Source organism: Muntiacus reevesi, chromosome X, assembly GCF_963930625.1.
Source record: "Muntiacus reevesi chromosome X, mMunRee1.1, whole genome shotgun sequence".
NCBI classification, from domain to species: Eukaryota; Metazoa; Chordata; class Mammalia; order Artiodactyla; family Cervidae; genus Muntiacus; species Muntiacus reevesi.
Genome location: NC_089271.1, coordinates 29,159,662 through 29,180,591, shown reverse-complemented (window position 1 = coordinate 29,180,591; position 20,930 = coordinate 29,159,662). Strand labels below are relative to the sequence as shown.

The 20,930-nt window shown below is 42.8% G+C and overlaps 1 protein-coding gene across 1 annotated transcript; it reads left to right on the top strand.

The window, feature by feature from the left end:
* The first annotated feature begins 14,570 nt into the window (after positions 1-14,570).
* On the top strand, positions 14,571-20,034 carry NR0B1 (nuclear receptor subfamily 0 group B member 1). Its single transcript, XM_065914906.1, has 2 exons — positions 14,571-15,744; positions 19,763-20,034. Exons 1-2 carry the CDS (start codon positions 14,571-14,573, stop codon positions 20,005-20,007), a joined length of 1,419 nt encoding a protein of 472 aa, XP_065770978.1. The 3' UTR covers positions 20,008-20,034.
* Positions 20,035-20,930: the final 896 nt, after the last annotated feature.

The following is a 20,930-nucleotide window of genomic DNA, read 5'->3' as shown; positions in this document are numbered from 1 at the left end:
TTCTTATGAACTTCTTATATGTCATGGGCATATATCAATGCTTTCAACAGGACAGGGAAGCACAAAGAACCACTTGTGGTTTCCTTGGGTCCGAATTTTCCAAATGTGAATGATGGTGACCCTTTTCTAGCCACCCTAGTATAGGTACTGAACCCTCGCTATTGAAGCCCATGTATTTAGGGACTGATACTTTTCAAGGTCTAGGTTACTATGCCTCACCCCGTGTTTCATGTCCTACCCTTCACTACCATTTCTCTCCCATCCCCTTATCACTCTGCTAATCTGATGAATTGATCAGTATTAATGTGATAACAGGACAAAACCTTTTCATTAATTACAGTCTCCATGTTTGCTTTCATCCGGGCTTTCCAAAGACTTTATTGTCCTCCAATACTACTAGTATCATTTATTATGACATAATGAATATGATGCTGGGTTTCATTTTTAAGATTGATTCTCAATCTCAGATGCTCATTAGAATTACCTGAGAGAGTTTTAGGATTACATAGAGAGTTTTCCAAACTCTCTATGCCTAGGTTACTAGCCATAGTAGTAACCTAGTATGCCTCATACTAATTAAACCAGAATCTCTGGGAGTGGGATCTAGTCCTAAGTAAGTAATTTTTCAAACATGCCAGGTGATATCAAAGAGCAGCCACATTTGAGAAGCAGAGATTTATGGAGTAACTTATATCGAACTAAGGGGTTGCCTTTCCCCTGGAGGAGGAAATGGCAACTAATACAGTATTCTTGCCTGCAGAACTCCACAGACAGAGGAGCCTGGCAGGCTACAGTCTACAAGGTCACAAAGAGTCCGACACAACTGAACACGCACATATTTGCAAGCTTTAAGGTGCACACAAATCATCGTGGGGATCTTGCTCAACTGCAGATTCTGATTCAATAGATCCGGGGCCAGGCCTGAGCTTCTGCATTCCTAACAAGCTCTCCAGTGATGCTGGTGCTCTGCTCTGAAGACATACTTCACATAGTCAGGACTTAGTGAACATTAATACCTTTATGATGAAACCATTTTAGGATATTTTAAGGGAAACATTACTATTTGTGATTATCAAGAAACAATTTTTTTTCTTCCCCTTTCCTCCTAGAGCTATATTTGGAATTTTCACTAAGTATGTGCCCCCTGTTTAGCCATCCCTTTTAAAAGTAATCGATGGAGTGGTGATCAAAAGGCAACGTGCTTTAACTAAAACTCAGCAGAGATTTGCACATAGTGAAACACTGCACTATACAGTGAAGCCTTTTAATAGGACTTGCTGGTACTGACCCTTACTCAAAGAACACTGAAACGATACCAAGCCAAAACAAAAAAAGATATCAAGTAAACTAATACATTTAGAATTATCTTTTCTGTCTGAAAAGGAAATACTTATCATGAGGTTAAAGTTTACCTGCCAAATTAAAAGATGTCAATAACACAAAAGTTACTTCACTCACCTTTTGCACAGTGAAGGAAACCATCAAGAAATGAAAAGACCACCTATTGAATGGGAGAAGACATCCACAAACTGCATAACACATAATGGATGAATATCCAAAATATATAAACAGCTCATATACCTCTAACAACAACAACAAAACTCTGATTTTTTAATAGGGAGAAACCTGAATAGACTTTTTTCCAAAGAAGACATACAGATGACTAAGAGGCACATGAAAAATTCCTCAACATCGCTAATTAGTAGAGAAATGTAAATCAAAACTACGGTGAAGTATCACCTCACACCTATCAGAATGTTGTCATTGTTCAGTTGCTAAGTGACTTTGTGACCCTGTGAAATGTTGCCCACCAGGTTCCTCTGTCCATACGATTTCTTAGGCAAGAATAGTAGAATGGGTTGCCATTTCCCTCTCCAGGGGATCTTCCTGAATCAGGGATTGAATCCGTGTTTCCTGCATTGGTAGGCAAATTCTTGACCACTAAGCTACTAGGGGAGTCCACCTGTGTCAGAATGGTTAACATCAAAAAGTCTACAAATGATAAATGTTCGCCAGGATGCAGAGAAACGGGAATGCCTCAGCACTGTTGGTGGGAATGTAAATTGGTACAGTCATTACAGAAAATATTATAGCAGTGCCTCAAAACACTAAAAACAGAACTGTCATATTCCCCAGCAATTCCATTCCTGGGTATATATTTGAAAAAAGTGAAAACACCAATTTGAAAAGATACATGTACCCCAATGCTCACAGAAGCATCATTTACAATAGCCAAGATATGGAAGCAACCCAAGTGTCCACCAACAGATGGTGAGGGTGTTAGGCTCAGTGAAATAAGTCAGGCAGAGAAAAACAAATACTTTACGTTATCACTTATATGTGGAATCTAAAAAAGAAAACAAATGAGTGCATATAACAAAAGAGAAATGGACTCATAAAGAACAAACTAGTGGTTACCAGTGGGAAAAGAAAGGGGGGAGGGGCAAGAGAGGGGTGGGGGATGAAGAGATACAAACTATTAGGTATAAAAACATAACAACATGAATATATTATACAACACAGGGAGATATGGCTATTATTTTGTAAGAACTTGAAATAGAGTATAATCTATAAAAATATTGAATCACTGTACTGTATATCTGAAACTAATATTAAAAATCAACTATACTCCAAAAAATACATACAAAATTTTTCAAAAGTTACTTCACTCACACATAGAGTTCTAGATATGAGAGAAATGTCAAATCATATTTTATTTATACATTTCTGTATTCCCTGGTGGCTCAGAGGGTAAAGAATATACCTGCAATGTGGGAGACTTGAATTTGATCCCTGGGTTGGGAAGGTCCCCTAGAGGAGGGCATGGCAACCCACTCCAGTATTCTTGCCTGGAGAATCCTCATAGACAGAGGAGCCTGGCGGGCTATAGTCCATGAGGTTGCAAAGAGTCAGACACGACTGAGTGACTAAGCACAGCATAACACTTCTAGTACTGGTGTGTGTTGGCAGAATTTCTATGAAAAGTTTAACTTCTTATTTGTGTGTCCTTCCTTATATGTGGAAGGCCCCCTTCAAATGCTGCTGAATGGTTATTGACATAATCTTCAGAGTCTGATCCCTAGTGGCACCTTTTAATTCATCCATGAGACTCCAGCTGAAAGAAGGTTACAGAAATGACACTGGATGGTTTTCCTTTACCAGCCTATAAACCAAATTCCACCAACCTGAATCTTATTGGCTCCAGACCATTTCTGGCTAAGGCCCTGGAATAATCCCTTCACATTATACAATTTCTAAAGAAACACATACACACAGTCCTAATAGTTTCATGCTTAAAAAGCTATTAACCAGGAGCTCATGGCTCAAAGTATCTGGTGGAATACATACATGTACCTCTCCTCACAGAATCCTACTGAAATGATAAAGTAAATGATACAGATAAGATTATCCATTATAGACTGGAGAAGGAAACAATCTATGGGACATAGATTTTTGGAAGACAAAAGGGAGATACAGTCACACTCCTAGATCAACCAACTAGGTCAGAGGAAGACACAACCCAGAGTACACACAGAGAGAACCTACTTAGAAGGCTGGCATTTTCCACCAGGCAGAGCCCTGAGAGGCTTCCAGGGCAGAGAAAGCAGGCATGGGGAACAGAAGTGGGTTGCCATTCAACTGTTCAGGTGACTGTTCATGGAGTAGCTTGCTCAGTCAACAGGAGAATAACAAAAAAATAAAAATCCAGACAGGCAGTCAGATACAGTAGACCTGAAGAATAACCAGGCCATCATCCATCACTTTCCATGTTCCAGGCACTGCTTTTGGCACTAGGGACATAGCAGTGAATGCCTCAATCTCCACTCTCATAGAATGTATATTCTGTGGACACCAAAGGGGTAAAGGGTGGTGGCAGGATGAATTGGGAGATTGGAACTGATGTGTGTATGTATATATATACACACTATGTATAAAACAGCTAACTAATGAGAACCTACTGTATAGCATAGGGGAACTCTTATCTACTCAATGCTCTGTGGTGATCTAAATGGGAAGGAAATCTAAAAACAAGGGGCTATATGTATACATATAGCTAGTTCACTCTGCAGCAGAAACTAACACAAACATTGTAAAGCAACTATACTCCAATAGACACTTTTTTAAAAAGAATGTGTAATTCTCATGGGAGAAGCAAGCAATAAACAGAGAGATTAGGTAGAGAGACAGAGTCCAAAAGGAAAAGTAAAGAAAGCAACAAGGATAAAGAATGACAGACGTTCTATTTTAGACACGGCGGTCAGGCAGGGCAGGTCTCTCTGAAGACATGACATTTGAGCAAAGTCTAATGGAAGTTAAAAGAATGAACCATGTGATTATCTGCAGGAAGAGGTGTAAAGGATGAGGGAAGCTGCAAGCTTGAGGAACATCAAGGGAGCCGTGTAGCTAGAGCATCCAAGTGACAGGTAAGAGCTAGAAAGAGCCGGGGCCAGCTCCTGCAAGATTTTAAAAACAAGGTCCTGTACCACTAGGCTTTTCTACGTGTGACAGAAAGGTATGCAATCTCATATTTTTATGGGTTTTAGGGGCTTTTTTTCTGCTTGTTTGTTTGTTTTGGATGTGCCATGCAGCATGTGGGATCTTAGTTCCCCAACCAGGGATCAAACCCATGCCCCCTGTATTGGAAGTGCAGAGTCTTTACCTCTGCCATGCCAGGGAAGTCCCAATTTCACTTACATTTAGGCATAACTCTTGCAAAACTAGCTGTAGGCAGAGTATGAGCAGAAATAGGAGATCAGTTAGGAGGTTACTACGGGAATTGAGATCAGAAAAGATGGGAGGCGTGAGCCAGGTATAGTGATGACAGTCATGGGAAAGTGCTGGATCTGAGATACCTTTTGAAGGGAGAGTTGAGAAAACTGACTACTGGGTTGGATGCAGGCTCTGAATCAAGGATAAATCACACTGGAATGAGAGGTCAGAAGCTTCAGAAACATGTCCAAGCAATGTAGTTTGAGTACCTGGATCCAGTCACACCTCAAGAAGTCTGTGCAAATGTTTGGGTTTTGTTTAAACTTCTTGGAATAGACTGAACAAATCTTAAGAACCTGTGAATAATGTCAAAGTATTTAAAAATACCCAAAACATACATGTGAGGCTACAACCCCTACTTTTGCAGAAAGTTGTGGCTATCTGGTGACATTGTGCTGTTTTATTGGTAAATAGTATAGGTTGTTTTTTTTCCTCCTAATCTATCTATGAACACGGCTGATAATACTGTTGAATAAAGGCCCAGTCAGGACTGATGCTTATTCAATTGCTAGCTGAATGTTCTTGCCTGCTTCTCCCACTCAAGCTTTACTTATCTAAAGAAATGGACATCTTGGGACATAAGGATAACATGGTCTTCAAAGATGAACAAGTTCAGCAGAAGAGTGAGGAGGCAGTCATTCTTTCACCTCAACTCATTCTCATATCAAGTGAGACTGACATCAGGCCAGTAAATTTAGGATGCTGAGCTATGAACTTCTCTCTCAGAGGTCTCTTATCCCCTGCCCTGTATCCTCTTGCCTGCACCTATGATTCAAGCACAGGTGGGTGGATGGTTGGTTCCATATGGCCTGTGGCCTTTTTTCATATTAACTGTGTTTTGCAACACTATGGATACTGGTGGAATCTTGGGGCAATATTCAACCTTGGAAAATGGAAACTAACAAATAATGACTGCTGGCTCCTTCCTGGATGGACAGTTCTGGGAGGCAGTCTGTATCTCTCCCTGGACGCTCTGGTAAAGTCACTCCTGGTGTCCAGAGCAGTGACCTCAGTCATGCACCTTGATGTTGGATTCCCCTCTTTCCCAGCTTCACTTTTCCTGCATTCTCATCACTGCTTTCTGGGGTCATCTCCCCAGGACACGTGGGCAGTACTCATAGAGGGCTCTGCTCCAGAGAATTCAAGCTAACACAGCTTCTTTTTAATAACACAGACACACCCATCATGGCAAAAGCATCAGTTTGGAAATGAAAATCCTGGTTTTCTTTGTCACCAGCATTTGGCTTGGCTGCAAAGAAATTCACCTACATCCATTCACATAATTTTTGTTCTTCATATGTTTGTCATTCCAGCCTCAGAGAAAGCAATTAGGTTTTACAGCACTACTAATGTTAGATGCATTTAACTCCAAGCTTGAATGACTTATTATCAACTTTAGAATCTCTTATTTCAAACGCATTTTAGACATATATGTACAGAGAATTCCAAATGCACATATTTGATTTAGTTGGGCAATATATCATTTCACAAAGACTTCTGATACTTCTGATTTAAAGAAATCACAATCTAACTGTAATAACTCACATTTATGATGCATTTGTTAATCATTTCATACATTTGACAATGTTGTAAAGCAAGCACAGATAATATATTTACTATCATTTTTGAGATTATCAAGTTAGAAACCAGAATGGTTACAACAGGTAGCTACTCACCAATTTTCCTTTTTCACAGAACTAGAACAAAACATTTTTTAATTTGTATGAAAACACAAAAGACCCGTAAAAGCCAAAGCAATCCTGAGAAAGAAAAACAGAGCTGGAGGAATCAGGCTCCCTGACTTCAGACTATTTTAAAAAGCTACCATGACCAAAACAGTATGGTGCTGGCACAATGACAGAAATATAGATCAACAGAACAGGACAGAAAGCCCAGAAATAAAACCATGCATTTATGGTCAATTAATCTATGACAAAGGAGGCAAGAATACACAATGGAGAAAACATTTTTCAATAAAACATGCTTGGAAAACTGGACAACTGCATGTAAAGGGATAAAATCAGAACATTCTCTAATACCATACATACACAAAAAAACTCTAAACATATCAAAGACCTAAATGTAAGGCTAGATACTATAAAACTCTTAGAGGAAAACATAGGCAGAACACTCTCTAACATAAATCTTTATGTTAAATAAATCTAGAGTAATGAAAATAAAAACAAAAATAAACATATGGAACCAAATTAATTTAAAAGCATTTGCATAGGAAAGGAAACCAGAAGCAAAATGAAAAGACAACACACAGAATGGGAGAATATTTGCAACTGAAGCAACTGACCAGGGATTCACCTTCAAAATATACGAACAGCTCATGCAGCTCTATGCCAAGAAAAAACAATCCAATCAAAAAATGGGCAGAAGATCTAAATAGTCATTTCTCCAAAGAAGACGCAACGATGGCCAAGAGGCACATGACAAGATGCTCAACACTGCTAATTATTAGAGAAATGCAAATCAAAACTACATTGAGGTATCACTTCACACCAGTCAGAATGATCATCATCAAAAAGTCTAAGAACTATAAATGTTGGAGGGGGTATGGAAAAAGGGAACCCTCCTACAGTGCTGGTGGGAATATAAGTTAGTACAGCCATTATGGAGAACAGTACAGAGGTTCCTTAAAAAACTAAAACTAAAACTAGTACTACTAGAGGACCCAGCAATCCTACTCCTGGGCATATATCTGGAGAAAACTATAACTCAAAAAGATAATGCACCCCAATATTCACTGTAGCACTATTTACAATAGCCAAGACATGAATATAACCTAGATGTCCATCAACAGAGGAATGATTAAAGAACATGTGGAACATAAACACAATGGAATACTACTCAGTCATAAAAAAGAATGAAATAATGCCATTTGCAGCAACAGAGATGGACCTAGAGATTGTCATACTAAGTGAAGTAAATCAGACAAAGACAAAATATCATATGATATCACTCATGTGTGGAATCTAGTTTTTTTTTTAAAAAATGAGACAAATGAACTTATTTTCAAAACAGAAACAGACTCACAGATTTGGAAATAAACTGATGGTTACCAAAGGGGAAATGTGATTTGGGGGGAGGGATAAGAGGGAAAGGATAAGAGCTAAGGATTAACATACATACGCTGCTATATATAAAATAATCAATAAGGACCTACTTTATAGCACAGGGAACTCTACTCAATATTCTGTAATAACTTAGATTGGAAAACAATCTGAACAAAATGAATATATGTGTAACTGAATTACTATGCTGTGCCCCTGAAGTTAGCACAACACTGTAAATCAACTATACTCCCACAAAATTTAAAAATAAAACAGGTAGCTAGTATTTTGCAAAATGGACCAGGGTCTTTCCACCAGGGCTGGCAAGGTTGTTGAAACCTATACAGTGACAGAAAGGAAGAAAAGGTTGGGCAATCTAATGAAGTTAAAAGACGTGCAGTTGTGAAGAAACTTCACTCTGTTTCATTAAGTGGGTGTTTGTTGAGTGCCTTTAATATGCCAGGAAATATACAAGGCACTCTACATATAAGGGTTGTGGGAAGAAGTTGTCAGGAAAAGTTGCAGGAGAAAACAAAACTACTTCCAGGGAGAAAGGTATTATTCCAGTTCCAGACCCCAGTATAGGTGGAGGCTGTGACTAAAACTACCATCACCATTGGGGACATAGCTGTGTGGGCCAACAGAATAATGATTTTCCAACCTGCCAGTGAAATCAATTTTAATAGCTTGCTAACCAATGGGGCAATCATTTTGAAAGCTGCCAGTCAACTGAATTTATTAATTAGATCACTTGATCAACATCCCCTATTGGGATATCTTCAAAATTGGTAGATGCAGTAAAATAAATTGATTTGAGGAACGCTTTTTTCCCTTGCACAGAAGGGCTGTTTGACTGATTTAGAAACCTGAGTTTAGAACATTCCAGAATTACCGTGAGCAGATGAGTCATTATTCTAGTTCAGCAACGATGTGACCCCTCAGGCAACAGATTACCTTCTTCGTAGCTCATCTGAAGGAAATAAATAATGATGACTTGATCTTCTTTAGGGGTTTCATGAGTCAGCAGCTAGAGCCTATTAATTCTTCCATAAAGAGAGCTTTCAACATTCTGGGTCCTGGAAAAGAAAAGAAGGGAGGTTATCTCTTGGATTTTATCAGCCACTATTTTCCTACATAGTGTTTACCCCATATTTACATTGAAAAGTAAGGAAAACATTACTGTTACTCTCTGGCACCTGTTTACTGAAGGAACTGAGCTCCGACGCATTTCGTCTCTTTTCAGCCTGTATTGAAAATTCCTATCATGATCACCATGCCTTCCCAGGTCAAGAGCTGCTCACTGTGCAAAGGTCAGTTTACAACTTTACCCAGCTTTATCCCCACCTGTACTTCCCCCCTCCATCCTTTAGTGAACACTGCATTACTTTGAAGTTGAAGGTTGCACTGGGGCAGGCAGAGGAGCTTTACTCCCACCCTGAGTTGAAACAGATAAAGGACTCTACAGAGCAGGTGTTCAATGGACCAAGGTCATTGAACAATGACTCAGTGTAAATACCCAAACTGCAGTTGCAGACAAACTCAGTACATGACAGTTGCAGCTGATGAGTGTCCTTTTGTCTAGCTGTCACCGTGGCCTGAGGACACAGAACAAATCAAATGAAGATGCCTGTGTCTGCCTTGGAAGGTTATGTCTTCACTAACCCCGTAGCAAGCGGCCGACTGGCATAACTTGATGCGGATCTCTGCACTTGTTTGGATGACTTTGTTTCTTAGAAACTATTTGTTCAGGGGGAAAAAAATGGAAAGTGGAGAGATGAAGTCAGTTTTCTGACATTTCCAAGGATGAATACATATGAAGGCAAGCAGGCAATCTCTCCTTTTTGCAGTCAATCCCAAGAACCAAGAAAGTCCTTCAGAGTTGGTGAACAAGTGAGAAAGTCAGAAGACTGATCCTGGGAAAGAAGAGGAATTATCACCAATAGATTACAAATTCATGCTTCTCAGCACTGCACTGGAGTTTCAATTTGAGACAATGCCTCAAAGTCAAAGTCAAAGGCATCAAATACTGGCAAGGTGCAGATGATTAAAGTCACAAAAAAATGGGTTTAAGTTACTAGGATTTAAAAAATATATAGTTGATCAGATGAAAAAGTTTTAGAAAAACTCTTGAATTATATGTGGCTAGGATAAATTTACAGAAGAGTTTATAGCATTTTTTCTGGTTTCCTAGTTGAAAAGGCTAACAAAATGTTAAATGTTTTCCTCTATGTGAAATCATAAGGAAATGAATAAGTGTAAAGTTCTCATAACTCTGAACTTAATGAGGGTTAAGTTACTTTATATTTTCAATGAAGTGAAAAGGTCAGTAAACATTTCTGTAAAGGGCTATATTGAGAGAGAAATAAGAAGAACCCTTGAAGGACTTACTCCAGCTGAACATATTAATAGTGGTTTACAGAACTGATCCCCATTTCACAATGGTGAAGGCTGAAATTAAATGATTTGTTCAATGTTATATCTTTAGCATGGAAGGGCCCAAATAAAGCCATGTCTTTCGGCTGTTAACTCAGTTCTGTTTTAACTTCACCACAGCATGTGTAGCACTCTGTATACCAACATCGGGAGAGGGGTCCAAATAGGAATGTGAAAAGATGCTCAACATCATTAATTATTAGAGAAATGCAAACCACAACTACTCTGATAAATCTCACATCAGTCAGAATGGACATCGTCAAAAAGTCTGCAAATAACAAATGCTGGAGAGGATATGGAGAAAAGGGAACCCTCCTACACTGTGGTGGGATTTTAAAGTTGGTGCAGCCACTGTGGAAAACAGTATGGAGGTTCATCAAAAAAATCTAAAAACAGAATTACTGTATGATTCAGCAATCCCACTCTTGGGCACATATCCAGAAAATACTATAATTCAAACAGATTCACAATCAGCACTATTTACAACAGCCAAGACATGGAAGCAACCTAAATGTCAACAGAGGAATGGATAAAGAAGATGTGGTACATATATACATTGGAATACTACTCAATAAAGAAAAGGAACAAAATAATGGCTTTTGCAGCAATGTGGAGGGACCTAGAGATTGTCGCACTGAGGGAATTCAGACAAAGACAAATACCATATGATATCACTTGTATGTAGAATCTCAAAGATGACACAAATGGACCTATCTCTGAAACAGAAACAGAATCACAAACATAGAGAATAGACTGGTGGCTGCCAAGTGGGAGGGAAAAGGGGGAGGGAAGGATTGGGAGTTTGTGATTAGCAGATGCAAACCATTACATGTGGAATGAATAAACAACAAGGTCCCACTGTATAGCACAGGGAACTGTATTCAGTATCTTCTGATAAACTAATGGAAGAGAATATGAGAAAGAAATATGTGTGTGTATACACACACACACATAATTGAGTCACTTTGCTGTACAACAGTAATTAACACAACATTGGAAATCAACTATACTTGAATAAAGTTTTTTGTTTTGTTTTGTTTTTTTTTACAATTTTAAGAAGGCCTCCAGAAAGCTCTGAGTCCAGTAGGGCTCCACCTAACCTTTCCTCCCTCCAGGCTGAGTGCAGCCACAGTTGTGTGGGGATGCTTGCTTTGTGTGTTGAGAGTAGGAGCTGAAGCCTTCTCCTTGTTCTCTCAAGATACAGTCAGCCAGCACATATAATTTCAAGCACCTACTGTCTGCCAGACATTCTAGTTGCTGGGATACAGTGTGGCTGATTCCTTTCCCTCAAGGGAGGTTCATACTAATTGGGGGAGGCAATCAAGAAGCATCAAATAATTAAATCAATCAATCACATCCAATTTTGACCACTGTTAGGAAGAAAATAAAACAGAACACCATAAAAAGTAACTAGCGTTGATAATGTAAGGAGGGGACGGAAGCAGGCTGGGTTATTCAGAGAAGCTGGTTGGCGCATTCATCAGGCAGGAAGATCTCTGAAGCAGTGGTTAACAATACCCCAAACAGTAGCTTGAATATCGGAAACACTGATGAGGTAATATTTCCAATATATGTTACTGTGGTGGACCAGGTTATCCACCCAGTGTTTTGAAACTGGGCCAAGAAATGTGGACAGGCAGAAAAGGAGACAATCTCAGGGTTTGGGGTGAGGGTGGGCTTTCCTGGGACAGAGAGAATAAGGATGGCAGTGGGGTGGTTATTACCTCTTAACCCTGAAGAAGTGAAATCAAAGTCATTCAGTCATGTCTGACTCTTTGCTACCCCATGGACTATAGAGTACATGGAATTCTCCAGGCCAGAATACTGGAATGGGTAGCTTTTCCCTTCTCCAGGGGATCTTTCCAAACCAGGGATCAAACCCAGGTCTTCCGTATTGCAGGTGATTCTTTACCAGCTGAGCCACAAGGGAAGCCCTAGAATACTGGAGTGGGTAGCCTATCCCTTCTCCAGCGGATCTTCCCAACGCAGGAATCAAACTGGGGTCTCCTGCATTGCAGGTGGATTCTTTACCAACTGAGCTATCAGGGAAGCCATAAACTTCTCTCATATTATCTTAAAAAGGGAGAGGCAATGGTTGATACATCCAACACTTAGGCACCAAGGAAATATTTTACATGAATTAACTCACATCGGAGGATTACCTGACAAGAGACTATTGTCCACATTTTATAAATAAGGAAATTGAGGCAGAGGTGGCTTGAGTAACTGTCCTGTGAATGACTAAATAATGCCTACAATGATGTTCATATCCTAATCCTCAGCACCTGTAAAGATGTCATCTAACATGATAAAAGGATGTTCTTCAAATGTGATTTAATTATGAACTTTGCCATGGAGAGATTATTCGGGATTTTCTGGATTTGCCCAATGTAATTCTAAGGTTCTTTATAAGAGTCAGAAAGGAAATGGAAGCCAGAGATAGGAGTGATGTGGCCAGGAGCCAAGGAATGCAAGGAGCTTCTAGAAGGTGGAAAAGGCAAGAAAACAGATTCTCCCCTCTGGCCTCCAAAATGAATTTCACCTTGATTTTAGTCCAATGAAAGTAATTTCAGACTTCCAGCCTCCAGAACTGTGTGTATGTGTGTGTGTGAAAGTCACTCAGTCGTGTCTGACTCTTTGTGACCCCATGGACTGTAGCCTGCCATGCTCCTCTGTCCATGGAATTCTCCAGGCAAGAATACTGGAGTGGGTAGCCATTCCCGTCACTAGGGGATCTTCCCAACCCAGGGATCAAACCCAGGTCTCCTGCATTGCAGGCAGATTCTTTACTATCTGAGCCACCAGGGAAATTGCCTTAAGTCAACTAAATTGGTGGTAATTTGTTTCAGCAGCAGTAGGAAACTAATACATCGCCCAAGGCCACTGGAGCTTCAAAGTGTCAGGGCCAGAGTTAAAATCAAGGCTATCTGGTGCCAGTGTGAAGATTTAAGCACTGTGTTATATGGCTGCTCACAGGCAGAATAAAATGTCAGGTTGAATGCAAAATACGTGTCCCCGAGCTTTTCCTCTTATGCTCAGATTTCCATGTCTCAGAGAAACTAAAACCAACCACACACACACACACACACACACACACACACACACACACACACACACACACACAGAGAGAGAGAGAGAGAGACAGAGAGAGAGAGAGAGAGAAACATGGGATCCAATGTTCACCTGTCCCCTTGCTTCGTGTTTTCAGTCATGGACCCAAGAGATCACTAAACAAACTTCTCATTTCAACGATAAGGAATTTGAGGACTAAGAGATTGTGATTTCAAGTTAACCAGGTGGCTGGTGAAGCAATCAGGGGGCAGGTGGTGATCTGGGGCTGCCCGTCTCATCGCCTCTAAGGAGCTCGAGCAGAGGTCAGTAGCAAGTGAGGACCAAAGGATCCAGGCTTCCTGTGTTTCTCATTATTTGCTCAGAAAAGGTGGCAGGAGAAATGTGCATTGCACATCTACCCAATATAATATCTCCAGAAGAACTCAAAGTTCTCTCTGTAGCAACTTTTTAGCCCTTTTTGATTATTATATTACAGAATATTAGCCACTTTCATACCGTGGTCACATGGTCCCCAGCTAACACAACAGCTACGACTGAGTGGGTGCTTATGAATACTACTTGAATTGAGCAAGAAGCTTATGATAGCATCCATAGACCAATGCTTTTTCAGAATTTAACAGGCACACAAATCGTTTGAGAATCTTGTTAAAATGCAGATTCAGAGTCAGAAGGTCTGGTTGGGGCCTGAGATTGAGCGTTTCTACCAAGTCCCCCTATAACGCTGTTACTGCTGGTCCATGGTCTGTATTTTACCAAGTCCCTGAAAATGAGACCTCCCTATCAATAAGCAAAATGTTAAGTCCTGCAAAGTTTGGTCATTTAACGTAAGTTTGCAAAGAAGGCATGGAAACAGATTTTTCCCCTTTTTGGTAACCCGGCCCTCCCAGTTAAGGGAGTCAATGAGACGCCAGGGTTCAGTGGAAAGAGTTGGAACCGTGCCCCCCAATACCTGCTCCCTGCGCTCAGCAGTCTTCCAGAGGCGGGGAAGGGTGTAATGAGAGGAAGGGGGGAAGTGTCCGGGAGCGCCCACGCCTCCTCTCCTCTTCCAATTTCAGCCCGTGAGGTGCATCTGCCCCCTCTGAACCGCCGAGGTCACAGGCGAACACACCCAGCGCCGCGCCCCGCTCCGCGCCTTTGCCCGGGCGGAGACGGCCGACGCGCGTGCGTGCGCGCTCGGTATAAATAGATCGCAGGCGGCGGCCACTGGACAGAGTCAGGCTGCGGGCACCGCGGGCTATGGCGAGCGAAGACCACCCGTCTCAGGGCAGCATCCTGTACAACATGCTCATGAGCGCCAAGCAAGTGCAAGCGACCCCGGAGCCGCCCAAGGCACGGGTGGCGGCCGCATGCTGGGGCTGCTCCTGTGGCTCTGAGCCCCCGGTGGGCAGAGAGGGAGTGACCGGGGCGCCGGCCACGGTGCTCCTGTACCGCTGCTGCTTTTGCGGGGAAAACCACCCGCGGCAGGGCAGCATCCTCTACAACCTGCTCATGAACGCCAAGCAAGCGCAGGAGACGCCGCAGGCGCCCGAAAGAGGACTGGGGGGCGCGTGCTGGGGCTGCTCCTGTGGCTCGGAGCCCCCGGCGGGCAGAGAGGGGCTGACCGGTGTGCGCACCACGGTGCTTCTGTACCGCTGCTGCTTTTGCGGGGAAGACCACCCGCGGCAGGGCAGCATTCTCTACAGCTTGCTCACCAGCGCCAAGCAGACGCACGTGGCGCCGGAAGCTCCCGAGGCGCGGCCGGGGGGCGCGTGGTGGGACCGCGCTGCCAGCGCGCGGAGGCTAGGGGGCCGAGAGGAACTGCGGGGCGGGTGGCCCGGTGCGCTCCCGTGTCGCTGCTGCTTTTGCGGGGAAGACCACCCGCGGTGGGGCAGCCTCCCCGGCCACGTGCCCCCGGGCGCCAAGCCGACGGACTGGGCTCGAGAGGCACCGCCGGGGACCCCCTGGTGGGACCCCGCGCGCGCCGTGCGGCGGCGGGTGGCCCTCAAGAGCCCACAGGTGGTCTGCGAGGCCGCCTCGGCGGGCCTGTTGAAGACGCTGCGTTTCGTCAAGTACTTGCCCTGTTTCCAGGTGCTCCCCCTGGACCAGCAGCTCGTGCTGCTGCGCAGCTGCTGGGCGCCGCTGCTCATGCTGGAGCTGGCCCAGGACCGCCTGAACTTTGAGACGGTGGAGACCTCTGAGCCCAGCCTGCTGCAGAGCGTCCTCGCCACCAGGCGGCGGGAGACCGCGGGCCACGAGCCACCGCCCCAGCCCCCGCTGCCGCCGCAGGCCGGGTATTTGCCACTGGAGGCCGGGTATTTGCCGTCGGCCGCCGAGGTCCAGACCATCAAGGGCTTCCTTGCCAAGTGCTGGAGCCTGGGTATAACTACCAAGGAGTACGCCTACCTCAAGGGGACCGTGCTCTTCAACCCGGGTAAGGGCGCTGGCCTGAGCTCTGGCTTTTCTCCACAGTACCCAGCCCGGGGCGCAGACTCTCGAAGAGTTTTCAGGTTAGGGGAGGTTGGGGGGGAGGAATCAGGACTAACTCAGCAGAGAGAGGGGAGTTCCGGAAACCCATTCCTCGTGAGGAGCAGGGAGTGGCGGCTTCAGAAACCCCGCCGAGAGGAGGAGGGGGGCTGTTTGCTAAGGTTTGTACTTGATCTCTCCACACCTTCTTGTTACCACAGAAAAGTTTGTGGCTTGGGGGACTTGGCTATATTCCTTGTCAAATCTTTTAAATCCAGTAGCATACTTTTAGAAAAGAAAAGAAAGTTTGTGTTCGCTGCCAATTCTGCAACGTCTGTTTGTGAAACTCCGCTCTGAAATTTACCAGAGGCTTTTTTGTCGGCGGAAGTCTGTTAAGGCTGGCAAGAAAAGAAACATTTGGTAAGGATCCATAGAGAGACCATCCCCTGGAGGGTACTGGCAGGAAGGACACTGGACCCAGTGTTTCGTGGGTCTGCTCTGAGTGGTCATTTTAATGGTTCTAAGTAGTTGAACTATCTCATCATCTAAATGTGACAGGTTAGCAAAGGGATAGGAAAAAGACATGTTCAGGAGTGCAAGCAGGAGCGATGTTTTAGAGCATTTAGATACCTCGTGGGTGTTTAGTCGCTAAGTCATTCGGACTCTTGCGACCTGCCAGGCTCCTCTGTCCATGGGATTTCCCAGGCCAGAATAGTGGAGGGGGTTGCCATCTCTTTCTCTTAGATACCCTAGAGACCACCTTGTCAACCCCCTGGGCCTCTCCCTCTTCCTCCATCCCTTTGGCAAATTAGGTAGTCTAGTTGCAAGTGACCTTACTCCAAAGTAAATGGTCACTGAGTTGTGGCACATGAGTCTCCTGGGCCCAAGGGGATGCCCACTGCCCTACACTCCCAGGGTGCCTGTTGGGTGCTGAACACTGCCCCGCTAAGCACAACCAAATCATCCGAGATCATCTCCCTGGACAGCCCAGCACTTTGTCTCCAGTATGTCCTACTACTAACAGTCATCTTCGACCAGCATCCTTCCAAGAGGGTCGTGGGTGGGCAGGAAATTTTCAGATAGTTTGAGACGGGATAGTTTTCACCATGCTTCCACTACATCCTTTATCCTGACACCAGGCATCTTGGTGTCATCTCCTTGAGGTTATGTCCTTGCTTCCTACCTAGCATGTTTGAAGTGGTCAAGAGCAGTATTTAATGGGATGATAATTCAGATCTCACATTTCAGGACTTAAGAGACCTCAGCTTATCCCAGTGATCATTATAGGTTACCTTTTGCTTATACCACTGTTTTCCAAACTTGCCTGTGCTCTTGGGGGTGGGGGTCACTCAAAATCTTTCCAGGTTCCTCCTCTGGAAGTTCTGATTCAGTAGCTCTGGTCCAAAGTTTGCAAATGTGCATCCATAGTAATGGATTCTCACATGGTTCTTAAGATCTTTGGGAAGACTGTTTTCTTGCTCCTTCAGGCATGTTATTAGACATCTACCATGTGCTTTGTTCTGCTGGAATAAAAAGGTAAGACAAGCTCTAAGCTTTCAGAAGTTTACATTCCACTGGCTTACCTTTTCCTCCACCTTGTTTTGCATCCCTCATTCTTCCCCTGCTTTTCTGAATTCTCTCTCAAAGGAGTCTAACTCACCCAAGCTGGGTATGCTTTAAATACAAATATATTTTATCTGGGAAAAAGTACTGCCTGCTAAGTGTATGGCTTTTCTTTGGTGTTTATCATTTTGTATCTCCTGATCATTATGTTTAAAAATGTCCCTCCCCCCTTCCATGGAGTCCATTAATCTGCCTTTCTCTTTCCTCAAATTACTTTCAAGGCAGGTCTTGGTGGGGCAGCAGGGGCGGGGTGGGGGGGAGAGCACTTTTAGAGGAGGATGGAGAAAGAGGAGTGTGGTATGAAAGCAGAGGAGAGTAGAGTTCAAAAGATGAAGTTTTAATAAACCATGAATTTAGACCTGGTGGAGCTTCTGATTTTGGTGGTTTCATGCAAGCTTCTTCTGAAGCTAGAGGAGCCCAGCAGGCCACAGTCCATGGGGTCACAAGAGAGTCGGACTTGACTTAGCAACTAAACAACAAAACAACATGAATGGAATCCCAGAGCAGTAAAACTGGGTCTCAAGCTTGGGTAATGAACTGTAGGTAGTAGGGGATGGTAATGCATGGACTGGGGTAATCAGAATTGGAATATGGATTAGAGATGTTGCTGTATTTTTGTTCTCATTGGTCAGATTTGATACTTGCCTATAATAGAAATAACTTGCCTATTGCCAGCATATTTTTTTTAAAGAACACTGGCTGGTTCTCTTACTCTGACAATGAGCATGATGCTTTTAAAATACTTTTCTGTTGGATTCATAGAAAATGGGAAGGAAAATGATTATAATAATGAACACTATTTAAATTGAATGGTTAAGTTGGTACTTACTTAAATACAAGTTAAAGAGTTTACTGTAATATTGCCATTGTGTAGGATTAAAGGACTTTTAAAAGCAGCCTCCTCTTACCACCCTCTTTATAAAACTTAACAGGCATTTAATCTTCCCTATATTGTGTTTCATTCTATTTTACTTGGGTCTCAGGCTGTACTGCAAGAAGGTCATGCAGTCTCTATTTGAAAAGTTACTTTTGTACCATGTTGCAATCAATGATGCTTTCATGCTTGCTCTTTAACCCTTTAATGGCTATAAGACAATGCTTTCAAAGCCTGCCTACTTTAAAATGTTTTTTAAAGAGCCTTTTGGAATGTTCGTTAGAATCCATTTGTAAAGATTTTTTTGATGTGGACCATTTTTAAAGTCTTTATTGAATTTTTTACAATACTGTTTATGTTTTATGTTTTGTTTTTTTGGCCACGAGGCATGTGAGATCTTAGCTCTCAGCCAGGGATCAAACCTGCACACCCCTGCGCTGAAAGGCCAAGTCTTAATCACTGGACCACCAGGGAAGTCCCTGGAATCACTTTTTAAAAAACCTTCCCCAATACAGAAATCATGGTAGGGTGAGCTAAGTGGCCAGTATTAACTCTTAAATTATTATGGAACTCCAGACTAAAATCAGCCTGCAGGCAAATAATTAAAATGAGACTGTCAGTCACAGTTGGCATCTGTGAAGCCCACCACCATGGGCTGTAATCATTACAGTGGTGGGAAATTCAAGGGAGGATGGTGAAATATTAACTGGCAAAACTTCTCACCTTTATACTAAGGCCCATTTCCTGTAGGTAAAAAGTAAGATGCACACTTCTTGAAATAATTTTAATGTCTTTGTATGTGCACGGAGAGTGAACTGGGGCAGTGCTATTCATTAAACTATATTCAACTGTCCTACTGAATTAAATATGCATTTGCCCCAGGACCAGCAGTTTTTTAATATGAGCATACAAACATAGTAACTATTCAATAAGTCACATGATGTTTCCTTCTGGGAGGCTTTGCTCCTGAAACCTTAGAACTGGTTTGGCACTTTCTTTGTTGAAAAGAACTTTTAACCGGGAAGCTTGAGCATTGTTTTAATTTCTGTGTGGATGTGCACAGCTGCTTCAGTTGTGTACAACTGTTCGTAAGCCCATGACTGTAGCCCGCCTGGCTCCTCTGTCCATGGGATTTCCCAGGCAAGAAAGGACACTGTCATGTCCTTCCCCCTGGGATCTTCCCAACCCAGGAATCAAACTCGAGCCTCCGGCACTGGCAGGCAGATTCCTTACCACTGAGCCACCTGTGAAGCCCCCCACCCCCATCCCTAAATATCATTTGTGGTTCAGTCACTTAATCGTGTCCAACTCTTTGTGACCCCATGGACTGCAGCATGCCAGGCTCCTCTATCCATGGGATTTCCCAGGCGAGAATACTAGAGTGGGTTGTCACTTCCTCCAGGAGGCAAAAGGATCTATTGAAAAAGCTAGTAAAGGGTTCTGAGTGAGTGTTTCTAAACTAGAGATTTTCCGCCTTTTTCTCCTGCAGATCTGCCAGGCCTGCGGTGTGTGAAGTACATCCAGGGACTTCAGTGGGGAACTCAACAGATACTGAGCGAACATGTCAGGATGACACACGTGATGTACCAGGCCAGGTTCGCCGAACTGAACAGTGCCCTCTTCCTTCTGAGATTCATCAGTGCCAACACCCTGGCCGAACTGTTCTTCAGGCCCATCATTGGCGCAGTCAGTATGGATGATATGATGCTGGAGATGCTCTGTGCAAAGTTGTGAAGGCACGCAGGCCACACATGTGCTGTTCACCATGAAGCACAATGGAGCAGCTATGGGCCGAAGTGTAAAACAGTGTAAAATAAAGCTTCTTATTATTTTTACACACAGTATTTTTGTAGTCCGTTAAAGAAAAACTCTAGTTACAGACGATTAGAAAATCCTCTGTTCCATGCTGCGTCACTGCAAAGGAAAGTGTTTCCCAATAGGAAACGCATCTCTGTACATCTTTTAAAGACAGAGCAGGGGGTTTGCACTCATACACTATTTTTGTCACAGTCTCTCCATTGAACCTGCTGAAATAAAATTTGGAACATTAAGTTATAATGTTAAGTTGTTAACCACTCATTTGGTTGCAAAAAGTTTCATCAGGGTTTAAGGACAGCTTCAAAAAATATTAAACACCTAGGCAGTGTAAACAAAAATTACTTTTGTAGGTTTACTCTGTCTCTTTGCCACTCCCATTAGCTGTGGGGAAGACTGTCTTTGTACAAAGTCAAGTGGAAATCTCTGATCAGAGAGGTACCTGAAAGTGAAATAGGAGGCTTTTCAGAGTTTTAGTGTGGGATTTTTCTGTACACAGTGAATAAAGTTCAAGAAACTTATATTCTATAGGGAGGCTCTATAGTTCCAGAAAATCAACATCATTCTAAATCCCCAGTTTTATCTCACCTTTTAGATGCATTACATATATAACTCTGACATTGAATGAGCATGGTATGAAATATAAAGTGACTTTATCATTGGCTCCTGCTGCCCCTTTAAATGCAATCAATGAAGCTAGTTCTTCCTTGTCCCTGGATAAAATTTAGGGCACTAAATGTTTATTCACATAGGTAATAAATTGCTCATCAGTGATTAATATATCTAGTCCAGGTAAATAACCCATTGCAAAGACTCTTGAAATTTCTTTTGTGCAAACTTCT